This window comes from Pogona vitticeps, chromosome 1 (assembly GCF_051106095.1).
Source record: "Pogona vitticeps strain Pit_001003342236 chromosome 1, PviZW2.1, whole genome shotgun sequence".
Lineage (NCBI taxonomy): Eukaryota > Metazoa > Chordata > Lepidosauria > Squamata > Agamidae > Pogona > Pogona vitticeps.
In genome coordinates, this window is record NC_135783.1 from 323327 (window position 1) to 341267 (window position 17941).

At 61.7% G+C, this 17941-nt stretch overlaps 2 protein-coding genes across 5 annotated transcripts; both read left to right on the plus strand.

Annotated features, from left to right (window-relative positions):
- Window positions 1-3237: 3237 nt before the first annotated feature.
- Window positions 3238-13375, plus strand: LOC110086994 (uridine-cytidine kinase-like 1). Of its 4 annotated transcripts, none has more exons than XM_072985430.2 (15): window positions 3238-3387; window positions 3603-3805; window positions 4516-4700; window positions 4867-5037; window positions 6386-6457; window positions 6651-6840; window positions 7744-7805; window positions 8221-8237; window positions 9259-9357; window positions 9550-9643; window positions 9838-9900; window positions 10145-10267; window positions 10371-10478; window positions 10591-10747; window positions 10925-11741. In XM_072985430.2, exons 1-15 carry the CDS (start codon window positions 3308-3310, stop codon window positions 10999-11001), a joined length of 1701 nt encoding a protein of 566 aa, XP_072841531.2. In that variant the 5' UTR covers window positions 3238-3307; the 3' UTR covers window positions 11002-11741. The 4 variants fall into 4 exon arrangements, with proteins under 4 accessions (XP_072841531.2, XP_072841536.1, XP_072841533.2 ...); XM_072985435.2 differs by having other exon boundaries at window positions 4594-4700; XM_072985432.2 differs by lacking the exons at window positions 3238-3387; window positions 3603-3805; window positions 10925-11741 and adding an exon at window positions 13246-13375 and having other exon boundaries at window positions 4048-4700.
- DNAJC5G (DnaJ heat shock protein family (Hsp40) member C5 gamma) lies at window positions 13246-16432 on the plus strand. The gene is made up of 5 exons (XM_072985449.2): window positions 13246-13378; window positions 14225-14438; window positions 14603-14759; window positions 15000-15083; window positions 15631-16432. Exons 1-4 carry the CDS (start codon window positions 13266-13268, stop codon window positions 15077-15079), a joined length of 564 nt encoding a protein of 187 aa, XP_072841550.1. The 5' UTR covers window positions 13246-13265; the 3' UTR covers window positions 15080-15083; window positions 15631-16432.
- The last annotated feature ends 1509 nt before the right edge of the window (window positions 16433-17941 follow it).

Sequence of the window (17941 nt, forward strand, 5' to 3'; positions counted from 1 at the left end):
ATGAGATGGCTGGACAGTGTCATCGAAGCAACTGACATGAATTTGACCCAACTCCGGGAGGCAGTGGAAGACAGGAAAAAGTCCATGGGGGTCACGAAGAGTCGGACACGACTAAACGACGACAAGCTGAATGTGAGACAAAATGTGAGCCAGCCGTATGATGTGGCTAAAAAAAAAAAAAAAAAAAAAAAAGGCCAATGCTATTTTAGGCTGCATTAACAGAAGTATAGTTTCCCAAATCCTGTGAGGTGCTATTTCCCCCTCTATTCAGCCCTGGTTAGGCCTCATCTGGAGTCCTGTGTTCAGTTCTGGTCACTACACTTCAAGAAGGATGCTGGACCAATTGGAACAAGTTCAGAGGGAAGGGCAACAAGGATGATGATCAGGGGGCTGGAAGCCAAGCCTTACGAGGAAAGGCTGAGGGAACAGGGCATGTTTGACCTTGAGAAAAGAAGACCGAGGGGAGATAGGAGAGCACTTTTCAAATATTTGAAAGGCTGTCATCCAGAGGAGGGGCAGGATCTGTTCTTGATCATCCCAGAGTGCAGGACAGGCAACAATGGGCTCAAGCTGGATATATTCAATAGAAATTTAGACAACCACCGGCCAGGTATCCTTTTGATTTGTTTTCCTGTACTGAGCATGGGGTTGGACTTGATGGCCTTACAGGCCCCTTTCAACCTCATGATTCTATGATACTTTGATTCTATGCATAGGAAAGCACAAGGCTAGGCTATTGGTTTGTTTGTTTGTTTTTAAACTATATTGCAAGCCACCTTGGCTTCTGGGAGAAAGGAAGCATGTAAACATATAAAAGTAACGGATAGACAATTGTATTGTTGTGAATCCCTCGCGATCCTGGTTTGTCCAGCGAGACCCTTCCCTCGAAGAGAGCCGCCGGGTTTTCGTCCTAGCTTGCTGGCGCAGCGTGAAGTGGGCATCCGGCCTTCTTCCCTCCTCGCGGCTCTGGTGGTCCCGACACTTCCACCCTCAGCGGCTCTCCCACCCGTGTCATTCAGCCCCAGAGGGGAAGCGGAGGTCGGTGCCGGGTGCCCAGTTCCTCCTGTGCAGCAGAGGCCATGCTGCGCGCTCCTGCCGATGCTGAGGCAGGATGACCCTGAAGCCCAAACTCAGCTTCTCATTGACCCACCCTGCCTTTTACGGCCGCCCCGCCCCCGCCAGAAAACTCCGCTTGCCGGTCTTGTAACGTTGGGCAACCCCCCCCTCCACGGTGATTATCCGACGGCAGCCCGTGCCAATAAGCGGCAGAACCCCCGCCGCCAGGCGACGCCAGGCCCGTCCGGGGCCAAACTCCGCGGCAGGCCGATCGCCACGGACCAGGAGGGCGGCGGGGGGGGAGGACCTCATGCAGGCGTTTCGGTCCCAGGCCGGGCGTGCATGGGCCGCGGGGGGGGGGCGCGAGACCCTCACTCGCCTGCGGCGGCAAGGGAGGGCTATCCTTCCTGGCCGCCTTTTGGCCACAGCCTTCGGCCGCGCCTTGCGGGGAAGACGCGAGAGAAAGCCCAGCCCCGCCTTCCGAAGCAGCCCCGTTCTTCTGACCGCGCTGCCGCCCCGGCCTCCGTCCCCGGAGAGAGGCGAGACCGCGGGGAGTTGGCGAAGGGAAGCGCACGCCGAGCCGCCAGCTTCGCCAGGGAGGCGAGGCCGAGGCGGCTTAGCCCGCTGCCCTCCTGCAGAGGATTCCCTCCCCGCCGGGAAAGCGCAGCCCCGTCGAGGGAAGGGTCCCGCGCTTCGGGAACCCGGCCCGCCACCCTTCGCCGTCCCGGCGGCGCTCGGCTCGCTCTGGTGCCCTTGCTGGGATACCCGGCGGAAGGAAGGAAGGAAGGAAGGAAGGAAGGAAGGAAGGAAGGAAGGAAGGAAGGAAGGAAGGGGATCTCCCTCTCCTTCCCTGCCCGCACCGCCGGCCCGACCTGGAGGAGGAGGACGCGGACCGCTTCTGGCAGAGTTGCGGGCCTTTTCGAGCAGCTTTCTCTAGCGGTGCAGCAGAAGATTCACAGAGATCCACAGCGCAGAATACTGTAGGTCGCTCACTCCTTTCCTCCGAAGCCAGCATTTTTACACTCTCAGTAACTGACTCTGAGGTATTAGGAGGAGGAGGAGAAAGAAGCACTCCTTGTGCTTTCCATGTTTGTGTTTTATGTTGCTCAAAGTGGCATTTGTTTTGTTTTCCATTTTAATATTTGTATACTTTCGTTATTAGCTTTAACATTGCCTTCTAGCGATGTTAACCACCGTTGTATGCTAATGGTTTACAATTTTCAATATTGTAAGCCACCTTGGGTCCTTTTCAAAGAGAAAAGAAATATTTTACATAAATAAATAAATTTAGAGTTCTGAACCGACCGAACAGCAAAGGACTGACTCTGTTGGAGATGTATGCAATTCAGCCTGCAAATGAATGCCCGGAGGTGGCTGCTGTGCTCCTCCCTTCTTTCGACCCCTTCACAAACTCCTTCTCTTTGGCAGGCCTCCCCCTCCCCCTCCCCCCCTCCCCGCAGCCGTTTACCGCCTTGGTTCCGAGGGTGCTTTTCTCTCCCTTCCAGCTGGGTCACCCAAGGCGTGGGTGCTTCTCTGTCTCATGCCCACCATACTTTCCTCCATCGTGTGGGCTGAGAGGGTCGCCTTCCCCGGGCAGGCGGGACTCGGCGCCCCCGGCTGGTCTGCCGAGGGGGGGGGACCCACACCCGGGGAGCGGAGGAGAGGAGAGGGGGGACCGCGAGTATTCAACGGCGCCCCCCCCCCAGCAATAAGGCCGGTTACTTTCTTTTAAAAAAAAATTATTAAGGAAAAAAATAATGACAATATTAACATAATTATATACTGTGCAAAAATATTCCCCCTGTGCCACCATCACCCTTGGGACTAACTAGGTAACCAAATACAGTACTATATACAGTATATCTTTAATCTCTTTTCACCCCATTGCACGCCAAAACTGGAAGCCCCGACCCTGGATCCAGTCCCTCCCTCCCTCCCTCCTCCTTGGCCGGCCCGGGAGGGGCAGAGGGAGGCCGAAGGATGAACCCTAACCCCCTCCACCCCGAGGGAGCTCGGAAGCTCCCCCTCCGGGCCGCGTCTCCGTCCCTCCCACTCTGCATTCTTTCTTCTGAGGCCTCCGGCCGCGGTGCGCGACGGGAAGTGTAGTTTGCCCTGGGCTACGGGGAGGGGGGCGGCGGGGAGGACGTCCGGCGCGCCAGGCGGCGTGGCGCGGCCCCGCCCACCGCGCCTTCCCGGCAGGCCCCGCGCGGCTCCAGGTGGACGAGGGGCGGGTGGCGGGAGCGCGACCGAGATGGCGGCTCCCGGCGGCGCGGCGGAGGCGGAGGCGAGGGCGGCGGCGTTGTTTCCGGGCGCGGGGCGGCGGGGCAACAGGTGAGCAGAGGGCGGGGGCGGGGGCGGGGGCGGGGGCGGGCGTCCTTCGAGGGGCCTCCCGCGGTCTCCTCCGGGCGGAGGCCGGAGCGCCGAGTCGAGCCGAGGCCGCTGTGCCTGGCTCCGCCCGGGGACGCTCTGCCCATGCTCGGGGGCACGCGCGGGGCGAGGGCGAGGGCGCCGTTGTCGTCCCGGGCCTGATGGCTTTGTGTCCCCAGCGGGGCCCGGCCCCCCGCCCTGGAGAGCCGCGCCTGCCGGCTGCCGCTCACGCCCTCCTCGCTCTCCCCGCGGAAGCGGACCACCAGCCAGTCCAAGACGGAGCCGCCGCTGCTGCGGACCAGCAAGCGCACCATCTACACGGCCGGGCGGCCCCCCTGGTACAACGAGGCCGGCACCCCCTTCAAGGAGGCCTTCGTCATCGGTGAGCGGAGGGGAGGGGAAGGGAAGGGAGGGGGGGTCCTCCGCCTGGGCAGCCGCTTCCTCCTCCCCCCGCCCCCGCCCGGGGAGGGATCCCCTATCGGTTACCCACCCCAACCCCAAGCCCCAAGGAGGGCCATGTCGAAAGAGCTTGCCCCCCCTCCCTGTCCCCGCAGGGAGACCGCTCTGCCCTGGCTGCATCACGGGGGTGGGGGTGGGGTGGGGGTGGGCTGCCTCCCCTGAAACAGAGGAGCCTGCAGACCCCACCCTGGACTGCAAGGGCAATGCGGGGTGGGCGGGTGGTCCTGGGCCTCCTGGCCAAGGAGAGAGAGAGAGAGAGAGAGAGAGAGACACACACACACACACACACACACACACACACACCCTGCAGTCTTCCACCCCTCAGAGAGAGAGAGAGAGAGAGAGAGAGAGAGAGAGAGAGACACACACACACACACACACACACACACACACACACACACACACACACACACACACACACACACACACACCCACACCCTGCAGTCTTCCACCCCTCTCTCTGCAGGTGGGACCCCAGGATGCCTCCCCAAGGCCCCTGGGTTTTCTCCGCTTGCCAGTTCTCTGCCTCTCGGGTCTGTCAGCCTGTGATTAGAGAGGGAAGCATAGCTTGGTCCTTCCCGAGAGCCCCCCCCCCCCCGCCGCCTTGCCCTGCCCTCTGGGTCTCCTCCAAAGGGGCAGGCACCAGGCATGCCTGGCGGCCATCCCTTCTCTGCCCCTCCCATCCCCTCCCCTCCCCGTGCCCACCTCCAGGCTTATGTGGCGGCAGCGCCTCCGGCAAGACCACCGTGGCCAACAAGATCATCGAGGCTCTGGACGTCCCCTGGGTGGTTCTCCTCTCCATGGACAGCTTCTACAAGGCAAGGGGCCTCCAAGGGTGATCGGCGGGGTGGGGGGGTGGGTGGTGGTGGTTCCCTGCTCCCTCCTCTCCCTCCAGCTCTTCCGAGGTGTTCCCGAGGAGGAGCGCTGCCCCCCCTGACCCAAGTGACCCCCATGGTGGCCCTCCCCTCTCTGGCGCTCTCCCAGGTACTGAACAAAGAGCAGCAGGAGGCGGCGGCTCGTCACGAGTACAACTTTGACCACCCGGATGCCTTTGATTTTGACCTCCTGATTGGCGTCCTGCGGAAGCTGAAGGAGGGCAAGAGCGTGAAGGTTCCCGTGTACGACTTCACCACTCACAGCCGGCGCAAGGAGTGGGTACGTCGGGGGGGATGGGACTCCCACGCCTCAGGGCCCCGGCTGTGAGGTCGTGTGGCCTCCCAAAGTGGGGTGCACTTGAACCCCCCCCCTTGGCCCGTGTCCTGCAGCAGGAGAGCAGAGTGCCGTTCGGTGCAGCCCAGGGTTGGATTGGGACCTTGTAGGATGACTCCCCTGGTGCCATCTTTACTACTCACTGGCAGAACAAGACAATCCCCTTGCAGGGTTTTTGTTTGTTCGTGTTTTAGTCTAGCAGTCTAGTAACAACTTGGGACAGGGGAAGAGGAAGGCGATGTGCTGCTGTCTAGGAGGAAAAAGTGCCTTTGATTCAGTGGCTGCTAATTTGCAAAGCCAACAAGCGGCTGGCAGGGGAGCCCAGGTTCTCTGCGTGGCCTGTAGGTGAAGGTGGTCTGGGTGTGTCTGTCTTTGGTGGGTTTCCTGCCGCTGGGACCGTTTGCCTGGATACGTTTCGGCCTGTTCCCTTTGCGTTCCTGTATTGTGAGAGGCGTGCCGGGATGGTTGAGGAAGACGGCGGCTCTGCTCTGTCTGCGAGGAAAGGCTCAGCATCTGGCGCTTGCAGGGTGCTTGGCCTTTGGAAGGAAGGGCAAGGTGGGGAGGTCTGGGCAAGGCCTCCCAGAGGAGCTCCCTTGGTGTGGTCTTTGGCCTGACACTGCCAGGAGGGGGGGGGGTTTCCCACCGTCACCACCACCACCACCGCCACGGGCTGGTTTGACATTTGCCTGCCCCGACCCTTCCCTCTTCTGATATCCTTCTCCTAAAGGTGGGCTGGCTAGGCAGGGGCTCAGGGTGGGGTGGGGGCCAAATCAAAGGCTTCCGAAAGGCAAGGTGGGTCCTGTGTGCTGGCCTTGAGGGATCCTCTGTGAGCGGGGGGGGGGGGGATCTTAAAAACCCCACACATCCCCCCCTCTCTCTTCCCTTCCCCCACCTTTGATCTCCGCTCAGGCTTGGTGTCTCTTTTCTGCCTGCCTGAAGTTTACAACAGGACCCTAAAGGGAATAGAGCCCTGGTTCCTGAATGTAATCGAAGGATATTTGGAACGTGAAACTGAGATTTCCCATGCATTTCATTCCATTCCATCTGTTGTTTCCTAACAAAGTGGAGGTGTCCCCTAAAGCTTACATTAAAATAGGTCTTTAAGGAGCCACATGTTTTTGTCCGTTTATTAAATTGTTTCTTTGGATTTTGCCTGATAACGTGTGGTTTCTGTTTGCCTCTTGGGACTGCAGGAGGCAGGGGTGGCCTAGCAGAGGCAGGGCCAGACTTTGTTTCCCCATAGGTTGGAGGCTGATCAGCTGCCCCTGACCCTCCTTTTCTCCTCTTTTGGCAGAAAACTATCTATGGGGCCAATGTGATTGTCTTCGAGGGGATCTTGGCTTTTGCCAACAAGGAGCTGTTGCAGGTACTTCGCTGAGCTGGGTGGGTTGCCTGGCCGGTCTTAGCTTGAGTCAGAATCCAAGGGAAGCCGCTGGGGCTGCCGACTGGGTGGGTGTCCGGGGGAGCCCAGGTGCCTGTGACCAGAGTATCCCCCCCCTTTTTCCTCTCTCACCTCCCCCCCCCGCCGTGCCCCCCCCCCCCCTCCGGTCCAATTGCAGCTCCTGGACATGAAGGTGTTTGTCGACACAGACTCCGACATCCGGCTGGTCCGGCGGCTGAAGCGCGACATCCTGGAGCGTGGCCGGGACGTGGCTGGCGTCATCAAGCAGTACAGCGTGTTTGTGAAGCCGGCCTTTGAGCAATACATCGAGCCCACGATGCAGGCTGCCGACATTGTCGTCCCCCGAGGTGAGCAGGGGAGGAAGGAGGGAGAGGAAGGCTTTCCCGCCTGGCCGCCGCTGCGTGTCCGTGGCCCTGCCTCCAGCCCCACTCTGGGATGCTCCCCACCATCACTGGAGCGCTTGAATTGGGGAAAAACCTCTCGTGGGACTCCCGTGGACGGTGTCCTTGTTGGTGTAGTTGCTGTGCTGGGGGTTCAGGGGTGAGGGAGTCATTGTGAGAGGCCATAAAGGAAGAGGGAGGGTTGATCCTTCTTTCCTTCCTCCCCTCTTCTTTTCCTTTCATCTTTTCCTTCCTTCCTTCTTTTCCTTCTTTCCCTCTTCTTTCTCTTTCTTTCTTCCTTCCTTCTTTTCCTTCCTTCCCTCTTCTTTCTTTCTCTTTCTTTCTTCCTTCCTTCTTGTCCTTCCTTCTTTCCTTCCCCTCCTAAGACTTTGACCCTCAAGTTGCCCTCCCTGCCAGTCTTGCTCTTTTAAAACTAATGGGGGCAGCAAGGAAGGGAGGCTTCCCATCTCCAATTCCTTCTGCAGGAGCAAAGGCCTCAAGGATGTGGTGGGGATTTGGGGGGGAGAGAAACCTTCCACCACCATCCCCCCCCTTTTTGGGGTGGCAAAGGAGGTGAGGAGGGGGGGTGCTTTCAGCAGGAAGACCCTTTAGTGGTGTAATGCCGTGCCCACAGATAAGGAGAGGGTGGCCATTCTCAGTAGGTGGGGGCAGTTCTTTGCATGCAGTGGAGATCTTGCACGTGCATTCTCAGGTCCCCCCCCCCCGCTTGTTTCCCCATCTCATTGGGGGTACCCGTTCCTGATGAAAGATTTCCAGCCTCTCCTCCCCTCCCTCCAATCTCTGTGTATTGGGAGGAGTTAGCCAGCGGATGATTGACAGCCGTTCACCCTTCCTTTCCTTCTTTTCTAGGGGGGGAGAACTTTGTCGCTCTGGACTTGATTGTCCAGCATGTGCACAGCCAGCTGGAGAAGGTGAGGAGGGGGGCCTTCCTGGGCCACAGGACACTCGCTTGCTTGCTCGCCCACCCAGGAGAGACTCCCCTGTGGCTGGTCACTTTTCCCTGGTTCCGGAAAGGCTGGTGCTTATTCCTCAGCCTTCCAGGCCAGAAGCTTGTCCCGTCTTTTGTCACCCTCTCTCCCGAGTCGGTCAGCCTTGGCCAAGGCTGCTAGGAAGCATCCCCGGGGGGGGGGGGGGGGAACTCTGCAGCCTGAACGTCACTCACTCTTGGCCCTGAATGCTGGTGTGGGCATACATTTGGGCACAGAGGGCCACAGGCTGGGCCGTGACTGGCTGTTCTGTGTTTTTCCTCTTCACCCTGTTACTCCCCCCTCCCCGGCCTCGCCTTGGTGTGACTTTTCTGCGTGTGCTGCTTCTGCCACTGCCCAGCGTGAAATCACAGTCAGGTAGGCTGGCTTCCTCTCCCTGCAAGGGACTGTGCTGCGTCCCACCACCCTCACTCCCTGCTTCCCTCTGTGAAAGTCCCTGCAGCAGGGGGGTGGGCTGGGCTTGGCAACTGCATCCCAGAAACTCTTGATCCCCCCCCCCCCGGCCTCATCCCAGACAAAGGGATTGCTCTCTGTTTCTTCAGGAGGGGCAGGTATGGCCCAGCACGGGAGGAGGAGCAGCCCTCCCCAGTTCCATGCTGGAATCTTCTTCAGGCCCACGGCCCCCTCTTGGTGCCAGGGGGGTGGGGAAGGGGGGGGGAAGGATCTTGCGCCTGGAGCTGGGCAGAAGCCCCGGAAGTGCCTTGTGGAAGGGGATTGTCGGTTCTTCTGCTGCCACGGGTCAGGAGAAGCAGACGAGCCTCCTGGTAGACCTTCTGCCAGAAACTGCTCGGAGGATGATTGCTCGGTCCCTTCCTTTCTGCCATGGAGATGGTTCTCCTCTCCACCTGTGCCCCTCGGTCTGTGGCAGGAGGCTGCGGCCTCTTGGCCTGCCGGCCGTGTCGGGGGACCTTTGGCTTCCTCGGGCTGTTCCTTGCCCCCTTCCTCGCTGCCTGTTGCCCTTCACGTGGAGCTGGGAGAGGGAGATGGCAGGGCAGAGCAAGGGTCCCTCCCTGCTCCTTCCAGGCACCGGAGCTGCTCCCACATGGGTGGGGTGGGGTGGGGGGTTTATATATGCAACAACCGATGTCCCTTCCTGTAATGGTCAGAGGGGCCAGGTACCATGAGGGGCCTGGCACCGTGACACGTCCCCCCCTTCTTGGGACAGCAAGGCTGCTGCTCCTCCTGGCGCTGGACTGGGCTGTTTTCCTGGCTCTCTGTGTGCATGCATGTGCGTCTGAGTGCATGTGGGAATTCAGCTTCTGGAGTTTCCAGGGTGAGCGACTCCCGTCGAGGGCTCCCTCTGGGCCCGCGTTTCCTCCTGGCGGGAGCAGAAAGGGCCGCTGCCTGAAGGGCGCCTTCACTCCCGGCTTCTCCGCAGAGCTGCCTTGGCCACAGCCCACCAGGGGCAGCCGCTGCCCAAGAGCCTGAGCGTCCTGGAGAGCACCCCACAGGTGCGTGGGATGCACACCATCATCAGGTGCGTGGCTGTCTGTGGCACAGGTGGAGGGAGGCCCTCTCTGTCTGGGCTCAGGGGGCTGCAGGAGGGCAGAGGGGGAGGGGACACCAGCACTGCCTGGGAACAGGTGGGTGGGTGGGGCTGGGAGTGTTGGCCGGGACTGGCCTTCAGGATCATCTTGGCCTTCGGCCTCTGCGTGCCTCCCCCGTCCAGGAACAAGGACACCAGCAGGGATGAGTTCATTTTCTACTCCAAGCGTCTGATGCGCCTGCTGATTGAACACGCCCTCTCCTTCCTGCCACTCAAGGTGCGCGTGACCTTCATGCGAGGGCGGCCCGGATGCTGCAGGAGGCCGTGGGTTAGGGTGGGGGAGGCGCTTGTGCTCCCTGGGGCGCTGGGTCAGGGTGGTGCTCAGGCATGCCTGGCCTTGCCACATCCCCCCCTCCAGGGTGGTCCCTTTCCTTGGCCCCCTCACTTCCCTCCCCTCCTTGGCTTTTGCAGCCAGTGACAGTGGAGACGCCGCAGGGCACGGTGTACGAGGGGAAGCGGTTCCACCGGCAGCGGGTGAGTGGGGACCCTCCTGGGTGGTCCTTGTCGGGAAAAGAGGGGCAGAGCGCGCAGGCTTGTGGGAGGAGCCCCCGGAGGAGTTCAAGGCAGAAGGGAAGCTGCCAGACAACTCTTCTGCCAGAAACCAGGGCCCTCCGGTCCTCTCCTGCTGAGCTTGCGCAGGGAAGTCCTCGCTTTGCCGAGCAGCACAGCTGGACTGCCTTCGTAACCCTTAAGCCTCGACTGCTTTCTCCTTCCTCAGATCACCGGGGTCTCCATCCTGCGGGCGGGCGAGACCATGGAGCAGGCCCTCACGGCGGTCTGCAAAGACATTCGCCTGGGCAAAATTCTTATCCAGACCAACCACGACACGGGGGAACCAGAGGTAGAGAGCGAAACGATGGGGCGGGTCTCTTGGGGTTCGGGGAGGGAGGAAGCGGCTCAGGAGGCCTGCGTGCTGGACCCGTCTCTCCTTTCTCTCTCCCCAGCTGCACTACCTGCGGCTGCCCAAGGAAATCAGCGAAGACTACGTCATTCTGATGGACAGCACAGTCTCAACCGGGGCGGCTGCCATGATGGCAGTGCGTGTGTTGTTGGTGCGTCAGGGTTGCCGCTGGGCTGGGCTGGGCTGGGGGGCCAGCGGATATTGGGGATGCCAGGTCTAGAGGGGAGGGGCTGCTTACAGGGGTGGATTCCCCCCCCCCCCAGGATCACGATGTGCAAGAGGACAAGATCTTCCTGCTGTCCCTGCTGATGGCGGAGATGGGCGTCCACTCCGTGGCCTATGCCTTCCCCCGCGTGCGTATCATCACCACCGCCGTGGACAAACAAGTCAACGAGGAGTTCCACATCATACCTGGCATTGGTGAGTCAGAGCAGCCCTGCTGAAAAGGCCACCTGCAGCAGCTGCTCCTGCTCCTGGCTGAGGTGGAGGGGGGGGCAGCGACCCCTGGCGGGGGGCGGGCAGGTGGGTTGGCCGGCCGGCAGGCACCCTTTCCTTCCCTGGTGGCATCGGCAGCATGTTCGCTTCATGTTTCTCCAGGGAACTTCGGAGACAGATACTTTGGCACCGACGGGCCCCTGCCCTGGTTTGAGAGCGACACCAGCATGGATTGCTGAGCGGGTCCTGGCGGGCAGGGCCTCCTCTCGGGGGCGGGGGGCAAGGGGGGCAGCTCCTTGCAGAGGGTGTGTCTGCTGCAGCGGCAAGGGTTTGTGGAGGCTGCTGCTGTCATGGCGGCCGCTGTGCCCTACCTAGCTCCTTGACCCAGAAGGGGTCAAGGCTAGGGAGAAGACGCTGCTGGTGACCCCTGCCGGCCCATCACCTCTTCCTGCTGGATATTTATTGGTATTTATTGGGGGGGGGGGCTCCCTGGCTGCTGGCCTTCATAGGGCTGGTTGGTGCGGGCAGGGCTGGCATGCTCTTTCCAGGTTGACCCCGCGGGAAGGGGCCGCTCCCATGACTGACTGAGTGGCTGCCCTTCTCCTCTGCCCACGGCCCGGCTCAGGGACGGAGCACGGAGGGTATCGCACGAGCCTCCCTGCCGGCCAGGCTCCCTGCCCTTCTCTGGGACTCCCTCCCTCCCCCCTCAGGAGCCCCTTGGGCCAAAACCCCCCAAATGGATCGCAAAGGTGTTCGGGACCACGAGGACGGCAAGACGGGCCCTTCCTCCAGAGGCCCGGGGGTGGGGGGGGTGGGGGTCGGCTTGCCCTTAGCCCAGCCTCAGGCTCAGGCTGGCCTGCTGCTTCCACTGCACAGCTGGCCCCCAGCTGCCCCCCCCCCGGCCCCCTTCCTCTTCCTCGGTACTGTACTTGGCTGCCTGCCTTGCTTTTTATATGTGACAATAAAGCTCTACAGCGCCTCTTGCTCGTTCCTTTCTGGGCTGCGTGGGGGTGTGGGTGTGGGTGTGTGGGTGTCCCCGAAGCAGCCGCAGGGACAGCCGGGCAGCAGAGGGGGGGCTGCCCCTCAAAGAGTCTGCCGCCCCCCCCTTCCCGCCGCCGCCGCCCTCCGGTTGCTCAGGAGAGCAGGCTCTTTGTGGCCTGGCCGGCCGTCGACCGCCGGGAGACGAGAGCCTCTGGGCCGGGACCGGGGAGGGTGGGTCGCGGGTGGGGAGCTCCTGGCGCTCTCCCGGGCGGCTAAGGGGCACGCGGTGGGGTTCCCGCTCCGGAGGGCGATGGCCTGCCGTCGCCGAAGCATGCGCAGAGCGCGCCGTGAAGCTCCGAAGCGGCTTCTGCGTGGGGGGGGGCGGGAGGGCGGACGGCTTCCCGGGCAGCCCTCGGCCAAAGTGCCGCCGCGACCGCTCCCGGTGTTGCAGGAAGGAAGCGGGCGGCGACTCGGGCTCCGCGGGGCTTCTCCTCTTCCCGCCCGGGCGGGTCCTCCCGAAGGAACCCGGAAGTCGCGCCCAACGGCGAGTCTACCGACAAGAAGTCTGTGGCCGGGTAAAAGGGGCGGCGCGCATGCTCGGAAGCGGAAGGCCCTGGTTGGGGCCGAAGCACTTCCGCGACTGCGCAGTGGCTGCCGCGTCCGGCCGGTCTGTCGGTGGGTCAGCCAGCCAGTCAGCGCCCGGCAACGGAGGAGGGAAGGAGGGAGGGGGAAGCGGGCCGGGAGCCAGCGAGGCCGCGGCCGGGAAGGTGAGCCCACGGAACCCCCCGCGGGGAGCGGGGCCACGCCAGAGGCGGCCTGTGACGTCATACCCCCACGCCCCGGGCCTTCCCTCGTCGCCTCTGCACGTCACGCGCGCCCCCCCCGGTGGCCGTTCCTGTCGCCGGAAGGAGGGGGGCGGTGGGGGGGGGAGAGAGAGCGCCTTCCCCCTCCCGCGCCCTCTGACCCCGCCTCCCCCCTTCCCCCCCCCCCGCGCGCGGGTCCTCCCTCGCAGGGCGGGCGTTCGTGCGGTTGAGGCCAAGCCGGGGCGGCCTCTGGGGTGGGGGGGGTTTTGGGTCGGTGGGGGGGGTTGGGTCGGTGGGCGGGGCCATCTTTCCAGACCAAAGGTCATCCACCTCGGGTCCTCTCGCTCTGCCCGGTGCGCGCGCGCCCGCGGAGGGGGGGGGGGTCAGAGCAACCTCGGGTGCCAGGCCGGGTGGGGGGCAGCCCAGAGTTTCCCCAGCGCCAGACCTGGAGGCGGGAGAAGCCCCCCCCCCCCACACCCGCTCCTGCCTTCCTCCCGGGTTCCTCTTCTGGGTTTAGGAAGGCAGGGGCGGCACCCTCCAGGAACGGTGGGTGGAGAAGGTGGGCATCCTGCTCCTGGTTTTGCTCTTTTGTGTGTGCGTGTGCGTGTGCGTGTGCGTGTGCATGCTCCTAGGTGATCCCCAGGCTCTGCTGCCAGAGCCCACCCCTTGTCTGGTAACAGTTTCCTTCTCTTGCTGTAGTTGGCTTCCTTTAGATCAAGATGGCAGACCCTACCCGGCCACAGCGGAAGATGTCGCGAGCCGGGGAGAGCCTGTATGGGGTCCTGGGCCTGGAGAAAGGGGCGTCGTCAGAAGACGTCAAGAAGGCCTACCGGTAGGTAGGGAATTTCCTAAGGAAACCGCCCGGCCCCAACCTTCCTGCGGTGCCAGAGTGCCAAGGTGCTTCTCATCTGAAGCTCTTGTGAGGACCCTACAGCGGGGGCAGAGATTAGATGGGGCAGGTGGAGGTTGGGGGAGGCAAGCAAGGAAACCCCTGTGCCAAGATGTTTGCATCCTGAGGTGTCCCCAGGAGGGGGGCTGGCACATGAGCCTCTTTTCAGCAGGGCTTATATGCTCGCCCACCCCCACGCACCCTCTCCTAAGGGAAGTGAGGTTCCTCTGTGTCTGTAGTCTGCACCTTGATGGGCGAAAGTAAACGCCAGCCACGCTGGAAGCAGAGCGGGAGAGAAAGGGACGGCCAGACTCTCCCCCCCAGGAGGCTCTTTCACGGCGTCTCCATTTGTTCAGAAATCTTGCCTGTCTGTTCCTTGACTGTGTGGTGCCCTTGCAAAAGAGGGGCGGAATCACATCACGCAGGCTGCACCTTTGGTGGTTTTGTTTACTATGGGCTTGGAAGCGGGGAGAAAAAGGGAACCTGTATTCTCTAAAGACGAGAAGCAGATTGTGGTAGCAGCGACTAAGAAATGTTGTCGTTGTGTTCCCTCTGGTCACTTAGCTCTTGGCAGCTCTATGAATGTGTGATCTCCCAAACGCTCTGCTCGCCATAGCCCTGCTCAGCTCTTGCAGATTCGAGCCTGTGCTTTCCTTTTGGCAGCCAGCCCATCGTCTATTTGGTCTTCCTCTTTTCCTGCTTCAGGTTTCTGCAAACGGAGGCGGCAGAGTAGGTTTCCTGTGCCTTTTTGCTTGTTTTCCTGCCTGCCTGCAACCTTTTTTCCCCTAGGAAATTGGCCCTGAAGTACCACCCGGACAAGAACCCGGACAACCCAGAAGCTGCAGAGAAGTTCAAGGAAATCAACAGTGCCCACACGACGCTCAATGATGAGAACAAGCGCCGCATCTACGACGCGTACGGGTCGATGGGCCTTTACGTCTCGGAGCAGTTCGGGGAGGAGAGCGTCAAGTACTACTTCCTCATGTCCAAGTGGTGGTTCAAGGTGCGTGGGGGTGGAGGTGGCTGGGCGCTCTTGGCTGGCAGGCGGGGGGGGGGGAGGGGGAAGGGATCCCCCTATAGCGGCCCTGGGCCCTGCCTCTCTGGGACCCGCAGTGGGGCCGCCACTGGGGGAGGCTGAGCTTTGCCTTTCTGCCCTGACGCCTCCAGCCGCTGATGGTGTGCTGCAGTCTCCTCACCTGCTGCTGTTGCTGTTGCTGCTGCTGCTTCTGTTGCGGGAAGTGCCGCCCCCCGGAGGAGGAGGAGGAGTCCTACAAGTACGTCAACCCAGAAGACTTGGAGGCTCAGATCCGTGCTGAGGATGGAGGTGAGTGAGGCTGGGGACTTGCTTGCTCCAGGGGTCGGAGGGGGAAGGCAGCAGAGGCAGCCGGGGTGGTGGTGGTGGTGGTGGTGGTGGTGGTGGTGGGGAGAATCTTACCCTTTCAGGGCCTGGAGGTGTGGCTCTCCCCACAACATTGCAGCTTCCGTTCGGGGGGGGAGGGGAGAGGGGACGAACTCCACCTCTATATGGCCACTGATTGACTTGGTGGCCCACCATGCATTCCAGGTGCCGATGCTATCCGTTTGCAGCCCACCCCCAGCACCTCCCTACACACCAGTGATGAAACTCAAAACCCCAAGCCGTGACCTTGTAAGTAAGGGGCGCCTTTTTTGCTCTGTGAGCCAGCTGGAGGTTGGGTAGGGCACATGATCAGACGGCAAGAGACTGGGCGGAGGAAGGGTCGGCCCAGAGAAGCTATGAGTCTGTGTCTCCAGCTGAGTCATGCACTCCCACAAGCCCCGACCCCCTCCTTTCAGAGCCAGGCCCTTGGTTATGGCCAAGGCCTTTCCCCGAACCGGGCTCGGCCTTTTGGGGGCTGCTTCTCCCCGCTGCAGGAGGAGCTCCTTGGCCAAGGAAGGAGCCGAGGGCCTGCTTTTGGGAACAGCCAGCCTCTTGGATGCCGCCCCTGCTCTGTTCCCCCTTCAACCCTTCCTCTTCAGGGCTACCCTTCCATCTCCTGGCTCTGGGGCGGCCCCTTTCCACGTCTGTCTTGCCAACGCCAGCCGTACTTTGTGCAGTCGCGCCGTCTGGCCTCCTCCTCCTCTGGTCAAAGTTTCTCCCTCTGCGTTCCTCGTATGCTCAGGGTGGGGCCAGGCGGCCTCTGCTTATTCTTGCTTCCTTGTCTTCCTTCCCCCAGAGTCCAGCTGCCGGTCACAGCACAGCCCCCCTTTTTCTACAGCCATTCCAGAGACATTCCGGACCCAAATTGCTGAGGAAGGCTTCCCACTGGACTCAGGGCAGAGAGTGCCCCCCCACTCAAAACTGGGGTGTCTTGCAGTATCTGCCCTGTGTGGCCAAACGGCACAATTTTTCTCAGGGAACACAGCCAAGGACTCGTCTGGATGGTGGAGCTGGCTGGCTTTGGGGGAAGATGGAGAGGCGGGCCGGGGTGTGTGGGGGCGGGGAGGCGCAGCTCGGCTCTTGGGTCCTGGTGCCCCGCTCCCTTCTGTGGGGCGGGGGGGAGGAGGGTCGCTTCTTTTGGGCTGGAGTAGGGTCTGCCCGTCGGCCTTTCTCCAGTCCGAGTGGGTGGGTGGGGAGAGTCAGGTGCATGGTTGTGCGGTGCTCCTCGCCCCTCCCTGCCACGCTGAGGGTTCCCTCCTGTAAGCCAGCCAGCCGTGGCATCTGCCAGGGCGAGAGGATGTACATCACATGGGCCAAGCCCTCCTCCTGGTGCCAAACAACTCCGGAGGGGCCAGCTCGAGGAGCGGAGAGAGGTCCCGGGGGCGCCCGCTCAGAGGACTGGCAGGACTGCCTACCGGCCTCTCCTGGTGCTCGGCTGCTCCAGTGGGCCTCGAGTGCTGTTGGGGAGCCAACCCCCCCCCCCTTTGGGCTCCCCTCACCCACGTCTACGGGGTGGCCCTCCAGAAGGGCCGCTTTTCACACTGTGACAACGGATTTTGTTAGAGACACATCAGCTCAATTAAACATTTCTGAAGGAAGGAGAGCTAGTGCCTGTCTGTTTCCCCCATGGGGGCGGAGGCGGGGGTTGGGGAGGCGTGGAGCTGTCGCGGGAGAGAAGGCCCAGGTCTGCTCCATGTTGGGGCCACTTGGCTTGCGAGACTCGGGCAACTTTGCCTCATAGCAGGAAGCCCCAACTTTGAAGCAGCTCATACGGGAAGGCCTTGGAGGGAGGGAATGGCCACCTGGACAGGAGCCGCCTGGGGGGGGGGAGGGCAGGGACGTGGCAGCCCAGAAAGGTGGCAAGGCATTGCATCCTGGCCACAGAAGGCCATAGTTCTGCTTCGTTCTGTGGCTTCTGGCTGTCCCATTTTAGAAAGGACTCTGGCAAACTGGAACGGCTCCATGGAAAAGTAAGCGGAAGCCGCCTCCTGTGAGGAAGAACGGGGAGCGCTCACTGTGCTTCTTCTTCTGAAGAAGAAGTTACGGGAAACTGTAATTGTGGTTTTCAGAAGCCTGTAGGGCTCAAATATCTCTGCCAACTGTGGAGCTGGTTCAGTCTTTCTTCAGAAATCGGTGCTAGAAAACTGGGAGCGAAAATTCCAGGCTAACAAAGCTTGGCTGGACATGATGAGAGCCAAAGGGGGGCCCTTCCTCAGCAGGGGGATGGCTTTTCTGGGTGGGAGGTGGGAGCAGCCTGTGGAGGGTTGTCTCTCAGGGTTGCTTGTAGCTGCACAGGAGAGGCGGCCCGGCGGCCCGGGGGGGGGGCGGGCTACATGGCCCCTGCGGACCTGTTGGAGCCTTGATTCTCCCGAGGGGCAAGCAACACTCATTTCCAGGGGGGTGCCTGCCCGGTGGCACCTCCCTGTGCACCTGCAAGGCTCAGGGGTGAGCAAGGAGCATCTGTGGACTGTGTCCTCTCGTTCAGGTGCCAGAGCTTAAATGCCGGAAGGATACAGGAGCCTTCGCAGCAGGCAGCGCTTCTTCTATGGGAGCGCCAAGCCCCAAAGAGGCTGGGCTGGCAAGGAGGGCAGCAGCAGGCTAGAAACGTTGAGAAGATTACCATTTCTGCCTCTCTGCGCCCCCAGGAGGATGGGTTGGCAACTCAGGTGTCTCTGGGGCCACCACCTCGGGGGAGGGAGAGACAAATGCTTCAGCATCGCTCTTTCTGTGGCTCCTGGGCCACCAAGAGAGAGAGAGAGAGAAGTGGCAAGCAGAGCACGGTGGGGCTCTGTCCAGAGCTGCCAAACCGTGTGGACGGAGGAGTCTTGTTTCCTCTTGGCGCCAACATAGGAAGAGAGCAGCCGGGCACCTCTGGGTCCAGGAGAAGGGCCCAGGGTGGTACGGATGGAGGACGAGGGGAGTGGAGCTACTGTTGCCTGAAAGGGGGGGGGGAGCGGTGAGAGGACTTAGTAGGAATTGGGAGGTCATGTTGTGCGCCCCCTCCAAACAATGATGGTCATTGCTGGGCGAGGGGGGAGCAACCCAACAGAGGACCAGTCGCGCACTGTTGGGTCTTCAGAGAACAGGGACAGGCGTGGATGTGAAAA